A 7,594-nucleotide genomic window follows, 5' to 3' on the forward strand; every position below is an offset into this window, starting at 1 on the left:
TACAACCCATATTTCCATCAGGATTACCCAATTGGGGATATGAATGTTCCAAGGGAATAGAAAAAATTGATCACAGGGCACTGGACATATTTACCAACTAATTTTAATATTCCTTGGATATTCATTGTATTTCTGACATGCATAAAGGAGCAGCTATATGGATAAATACCTGACTTGGATTCAAGAAATCTTATTTTTCTGAATTCAAATCTAGCCTGAGGCACTTGTTAGCTCTGTGATCCTGGACTCGTCATCTTTTACCCTTTCTGTCCCAGCTTCCTTATCCATAAAATGGAAAAGAAAAGGAAATAACTAACCACTCCATCACCCTTGCCAAGAAAACTCCACCAAACATAAACAAACAAAGAACAAGACCAAATTGGCTCCCAAAGGGTTGGACTGAACTGGAACGAAATGAAATACAAGAAAATATAGAAGTACAATAGAGGAACCAATTTATTTTATTTCAAATACAGTTCAAAGGCAGGTTTATAGAAATTCCAAGGGGATAGAACTGGGAAAAGTTCAAATCAACTTAAATTCTGGGTCTTTCTTTGGTGAGCCTGGGGCCTCTCTTTATCATGAAGGAAGTGATACTCATCCTCTTACAGGGAAGGCTGGAAATGGAAGGCTCACAGCCTGGGACCCTTGTGGTACATTGAGAATGCCCTCTTGGAAAAATGCTCAGAGACAGGAATAGCAGCAAGCACAGAGATGAGAATCCACTGGACAGAGAGTCATGGGACCAGCCTTTGCGCCTGGAAGTGGGGGGCCAGGGCAAAAGATGGGTGTGACTGGAGCTGTGAAGAGAATGAGGGAGAACCCATAAATGAGGGAGCTCTGGAGGACATTGTAAAAGGCAAGAGTGCCAGAACTATATTCCAGGTACACCCCAACCCTGAGCACAGGGCCTTTCACTCTATGGTCCAAGGATCCAGGATGGGTTTGTAAATAGTAATCCTCTTCCTTCTTGACACAGCAAAGCAGGAACATAGAAGCACAGGAGTCCACATTCCTGCCCCTTTTCTTCCGCAAATAGGGGGTGTGGATTCCCAGAATCCACTGAGATAGTTGAGTCACATCCACCTCCCAGTACTGTCTGCCTGAGTTGAAGGCTTGCTCAGCAAAGACGTAGTGATGAATGTCGTCCTCAGGGTGATTGGTCTCCAGCTGCCAGCCTTCTTCAGCCTTCACACTCCTCTTATCCTCAGAAATAGTTAGAAAGGGACTGGCTGATGTGGGAACCATTGTGATGTCCACTCTGAATTGGCTGAGCATCTGGATCATGCCAGGGATGGGGCATTCTCTCAGTTCTGGGATGACAGCCTTGGCCCTTTGGGATAAGACTGACCCACTCCTTCCCAGCAACTGCTTGACTTCCTGCAGCAGCTCCATATTGGGTTGGTCGCCTGCTTCCTGCAGCTCTTGCATGAGATCCTGGAGGGTTTGCTTATGCTGGGATAGTCTATCCTGTCTTGCCCTTTCCTCTTGTTGCATCCTTTCCAGACATTGGGATTGTTCTTCCATCAGGATGTGGTGCAGCCTGTTATATTCTCCTGTGAGCATCCAGTCCCAGTCAACAGTAGGTCTCTCCTCCTGAGCAAGAAGTTCCTCAGCTTCCTTCAAACAGTTTCCCACATGACTCTGAAGGTGTTGGATCTTCTCCCTGCAATTGTGAGCAGCCTCTTCTACAGGAGAGAGCTTGTGAGCTCCATGCTCTGGGCTTTGGGAGCATCTCACACAGATTGGTGTCTGGTCATCTTCACAAAAGAGCTTGAGAGCTTTCTTGTGCCTGCCACACTGGTGCTGTCCTTCAGCACTCTGCAAAAGCAGGGAGCAGAGCTCTCTGCTCAGGTCAGTCAGCTGTGCTAGGCGCACATTGACTGCTGGGAATTCTCTGACCACGGGCACTTGCCTGCATTCAGGGCAAGAGAAAGCTGTAGGTCCAACTCTCCAGCTCCAGGAGAGACATACTCTGCAAAAACTATGCCCACAGGTGATGGTGACTGGCTCAGAGAAGTAGCTCCTACAGATGGCACAGGTGATTTCTCTCTGCAGTTTTTCCATAGCAGCAGCCATTCTTGTCTCTCCAATTGCTTCTTTACTGAAGCAACTGAGCTGAAGAGACTTGAGCTCCACTCAAAGTAGTGTTCCTGAGGGGAAGGATGCTCCTCTTTTATAGGAGGTAGCCCTGCCCCTTTAGGGCCTTCCAGAGGACGTATGACCTCCTCTAACCTGAAATCCTGGAGTTCTACCTGTTAATCCTTGCTGGTTCCAGCAGCTCTGAAGCTCCCAGAGTTCGCACCTCTGGTGGAGTCCTTTGGATGGACAGGTTTCTCCAAGTTGACAGTGCTCTTTTGTGTAAGGAGGAATCTTATGAAAATATGAAGCTTTATCTCAATGGATTTTCATATTTGATTTGCATACAGATACTCTGTGAGTAGAACAGTCTATAGACAGGTTCTTTCATTCTCCTTCCTCACCTTATCAGTTACCATGTCTTCCCAGGAATCCTTTCCATCCTCTTACTGTGCGACAAAGAATTTGAGATTTGGAAGGGACTTCTGTAGCCATTTATTCCTTCCTGCACAGAAAGATCATTCCCAACATAATATCTCCACAAAGTGGCTGTCCGTTCTCTGCTGCAGGAGGAAAGCCTATCCTCTCTTCAGTTGCCAAGTGACCTTCCTCAAGTTATTTGTGGATTAGAAATGTCTAAAAAGCTGCTAGTTGGCATAATTGAAAGCAGGCTTGTTTTTTCTTTTAAGTAATAGAATATGTTTGGTTTTTTGTTTTTGTTTTCATAAAAAGATTTCAGCATCCAAAATATTTTAATTGAATTTTCTTTTTACAGTTATAAATGACCAGGAAAACCCTTAGTGGGATTAAATGTAATTTGGGAATATATGGTTCTTTCCCCCTTTCTTGCCCCTCTTCAGTCCTCCCCCAAGCACTTACTATGTGACCCTAGACAAAGTCACTTAATCTCTCTCCGCTTTAGGCCCCTTTTCTGTAATAGGGAAATTTCAATAACTCCTGTCTCACTGGGTTGTGGTCAGTATCCAATGAGGTAGCAAATGAGCAACCTTCAAAGCACTATGCAAATGCTAGCTAGAATTATGATGCAGGGAACTCAAGGCAAGAAACTTTCCAACTTTCTCCACCAATAAAAATGGGTACCTCCTTTGAGGCAAAATGTCTCTAAACATTTCCCTAGACCCTGATATGTGAAGGGACTTTCCTAAGGTAACACACCCAATTGTGTACCAGGAAAGCATTTGGACCCACATGTTCCTGAGTCTGAGGCCAAGTTCCTGTCCACTCCATCTGTCAGGGAGAGATAATATTGCATAAACAGTAGGATGTTGGACCTGGAATACTGAAGAAGGAATCATATTTTTATCTCTGTGACCCTGAGCAAGTCCTCCAACCTCTCTGATCTCCCAGAGAGTAAAAGCAAAACCCTGAACTTAGATAAAGGGAATCTGGACAGGATTTACTGACCTAGATGTTTTTCAACCATTCTGTAATATTCCATGCTTTAGTGAGTTATTTCTAACAGTTCTTTGATGGAATAAGAGGTGCATACCAAAGGTAAAACTGGGAAATATTGTCCTTCCTATTGTAGCCTCTAATTTGTCCAGGAAGTAGCTAAGGATTCCCAAGTATTGTCTTAATCTTCATTTTCATTGTCAGCAGCAGCAGCAACAGTAGTAGTAAGGGAAGCATCATCTTCATCAGAAAACTCCATGTCTCCATGGAGCTCCTGCCAGAGACCCAGAGATTCTACTCGCAGAAAACAGGGTTGATTTGTCTTCTATTCAAAAGTTCTCACTCATTGCCTTGGTGCTGGGACCAAAATGAGAAGAGAGGAAGAAGCACTGTAGTAGGAATGATGTCATATTCAAACTAAGTGCTCCTTTCTAAGGCTAGAGACTCATCTTACAGATGAGTGAGAAGTGAGATTAGAATCTCAAGCCAAATTAATGTCAATGAAAGAAAGTACTTTGTTTGAAATCACCACCAGTGAGGAAGAAATTAAAGCAATTATTGCCCAATTATATCCCAATAAATTTGACAGTCTGACCAAATAGATGAATATTTAAGAAAATATAAATGACCTAAATTAACAGATCAGAAAAGAGAATGACTAAATAACCCCATCTTAGAAAAAGATGCTGGACAATCCTTTAATTAACTCCCTAGGAAAAAACCTCGAGGGCCAGATGGTTCAAAAGTGAATTCTACCAAACATTTAAAGAATATTTAATTCCAATACTATATAAACTATTTGAAAAAATATGTAAACAAGAAATCCTACCAAACTTCTTTTTTGACATAAATATTTTGCTGATACCTAAACAAGGAAGAGTTAAAGCAGAGAAAAACAATTATAGATCAATTTTCCTAATAATATCGATGCAAAAGTTTTGAACAAATGACTAATTAAGTGATTATAACAATTTATCATGAGGATTATACACTGTGACCAGGTGGGATTTATATCAGGAATTCAGGGTTGATTCAATATTGGGAAAATTATCAATATAATTGACCATATCAATAAAAAAAAAAACCCAACAGAAATCGTATGCTTATCTCAATACTTACCAAAACAGCTTTTGGCAAAATATAGAACCCATTCTTATTATAACACTAGGGAATATGAGAATAAAGGGAACATTCCTCAAAAGCAGTATCTATCTAAAATCATCAGCAAGCATTATCTATAATTTAAGCTAGAAGCTTTCCCAATAAGATCAATGGTAAAACAAGCACTCCCATTATTACCACTATCTTAATTAGATCAATAAGAGATGAAAAAGAAATAGAGGGAATTAGGACAGGCACTGTGGAAACAAAACCATCACTCTGAAGATGATACAATGGCATACTTAGAGAATTCTAGACTCTCAACTAAAAACTTCCTTGAAATAATTAACCACTTTAGCAAAGTAGCAGGATATAAAATAAACCCACATAAATCACCAGCATTTCTTTATATCATCAATAAAGTCCAGCAGCAAGAGATAGAGAAATTCCATTTAAAATAACTGTAAACAATTTAAAACACTAACCTCACCCTCCCTTCCTCACTTGGTCTCTCCTTTCCAGAACCAAGGCCTTTGAGGTGGCTTTCTCGGATGGGGTGATCAAGGTGTTCAACAACATGCAGGTTCGCAAGTGCTCCACACCTGAGGAGGTGAAGAAACGCAAGAAGGCTGTGTTGTTCTGCCTGAGCAAGGATAAGAACATTGTGCTGGAAGAGGGCAAGGAGATCCTGATGGGTTACATGGGACAGACTGTGGCTGACCCCTACACCACCTTTGTCAAGATGCTACCAGACAATGCTACCAGCAGATACCGCTGTGACCTCTATGATGCTACCTATGAGACCAAGGAGAGCAAAAAGGAGGACCTGGTGTTCATTTTATGGGGCCCTGAGTGTGCCCCCCTCAAAAACAAAATGAACTATTTGAACCCCAAGGACGCCGTCAAGAAGAATCAAACACGAATTACAAGCCAACTGTTATGAGGAAGTGAAGGATTACTGTACCCTGGTTGAGAAACTGGGAGGCAACGTGGTGATTTCCCTGGAGGGAAAGCCCTTGTGAATCTCCCACCTCTGGTCTTCCTGCTGGGGCTCCCCAAGCCCAGTGCTGGAGCAGGCTGCCACCTTTCTGCCAGACCCAAGGGACTGGGGGGATCCTAGCAAGGGCAGAGAAATCTCTTCACTCATTTACCAAACTGCCCCCGTACACCCGTCCCCCAGCCCCTGACCTCCCCCACTTGATCCTGATGGCTCTGGCCTTCGCAAACCACCTTTCATATTCTCATTCCTCTTGAGTTGTAGCAGACCAAGGCCCCCCACCCCTACCGCGGATGCCCAGATTGGGGGAGGTCAATATTTTTTAAGTGACACCCCTGGTTTTTCCCCTTCCCCAGTGCTGCCAACTTCTAATTCCAATAGTGACTTTGTGCTTGCATTTAGTTTTGTGTATAAATGGAATGTTGTGGAGACCCTTCCCCCACACAGCAAGCTCCCCTCCCCCTCTCCCAGTAACTCATGTGGCCAGTAAAAGGAAAGTTCAATTTAAAAAAAGACAAATAAAGAAAAGGTGACCTGCTCAAAAAAAAAAAATAAAACAATATAAAACACCTATGAGTCTATCTGCCAAGACAAACCCAGGAACTATATGAACACAATTACAGAACACTTTTCACACAAATAAAGTCAGTTCTAAGCAATGAGAAAAATATCAATTGCTTATGGATAGACTGAGGCAATATAACAAAAATGACAATTCTGCCTAAACTAATTTACTTATTCAGTGAAATACAAAACAAACTTCCAAAATTATTTTAATGAGCTAGAAAAAATAACATCAAAATTCATCTGGAACAACACAAGACCAAGAATACAAAGGGAATTAATGCAAAAATATACAAAGGAAGGTGACGTAGCAGTACCAGTTCTCAAACTGTATTATAGAGCAGTAATCTTCAAGACTCTCTGGTACTGGCTAAGAAATAAAAGTAGTTGATCAATAGAATAGATTAGGTACAAAAACAGAGTAGTCAATGACCATTATAACCTATTGTTTCATAAAGCCCCAAACCCTAGCTTTTGGGATAGAAATTTACCATTTCACAAAAATTGCTAGGAAAACTGGAAAACAATGGGACACAAACTAGATATAGACCAACATCTCACTCTGTATGCAGAGATAAAGTCAAAATGGGTACATGATTTCAACGTAAAGGGTGACACCATAAGCAAACTAGAAGGGCAATGAATAGTCTACCTGTCTACCTATGTGAAGGGGAAGGATTCCTGACCAAACAAGAGATAGAGAGCATTACAAAATGTAAAATAGATAACTTTGATTATATTAAACAGCTTTTGCACAAATAAAACCAATGCAACATAGATTAGAAGGAAAGCAGAAAGATGAGAAACAATTTTTATAGCAAGTCGCTCTGATCAAGGCCTCATTTCTCAAATATATAGAGGACTGAGTCAGATTTACAAGAATACAAGCCATTCTCCAATTGAGAAATGATCAGAAGTTATGAACAGGCAGTTTTCAGATGAAGAAATAAAATTATCTATAAGCATACGAAGAAGTGCTCTAAATCACTTTTGATCAGAGAAATGTACATTAAAACAACTCTGAAGTATCACCTTAGACCTATCAGATTGGCTAATATGACAGAAAAGGAAAATGATAAATGCTGGAGATGATATGGAAAAATTGGAATACTAATGCCATGTTGATAGAGTTGTGAACTGTTTAAACTATTCTAGAGAGCAATTTGAAACTATGTCCAAAGGGCAGCCAAACTATTCTAATACCACTACTAATTTGGTACTCCCAAAGAGATCATTAAAAGGAGAAAATGACCTATATGGGCAAAAATATTTATAGCAGCATTTTTCATGGTGGCAAATTTTGAAAATTGATGGAATTCCTCTCAATTTGAGAATGGCTGTGGTATGTGAATGTAATGGAATACTATTGTGCAATAAGAAATTATGAAAAGGCAAGTTTCAGAAATATCCGGAAAGACTTGTATGAACCGATGCAAAGTG

General features: G+C 41.0%; 1 protein-coding gene and 1 pseudogene across 1 annotated transcript; one reads left to right on the forward strand and one right to left on the reverse strand.

Moving 5' to 3' along the window:
• Window positions 1-684: 684 nt before the first annotated feature.
• LOC140531097 (tripartite motif-containing protein 43-like) lies at window positions 685-2,079 on the reverse strand. The gene has a single exon (XM_072650240.1). The coding sequence runs from the start codon at window positions 2,077-2,079 to the stop codon at window positions 685-687; it is 1,395 nt and encodes a 464-aa protein (XP_072506341.1).
• Window positions 2,080-5,119: 3,040 nt separating this feature from the next.
• LOC140531098 (cofilin-1 pseudogene) lies at window positions 5,120-6,071 on the forward strand (annotated as a pseudogene).
• Window positions 6,072-7,594: the final 1,523 nt, after the last annotated feature.

Source organism: Notamacropus eugenii, chromosome 3 (assembly GCF_028372415.1).
Source record: "Notamacropus eugenii isolate mMacEug1 chromosome 3, mMacEug1.pri_v2, whole genome shotgun sequence".
NCBI lineage: Eukaryota > Metazoa > Chordata > Mammalia > Diprotodontia > Macropodidae > Notamacropus > Notamacropus eugenii.

Bases quoted from the DNA above. Each gene is read 5' to 3' on its own strand.
- LOC140531097 (XM_072650240.1), bottom strand. From the start codon at position 2,079: ATGGCTGCTGCTATGGAAAAACTGCAGAGAGAAATCACCTGTGCCATC.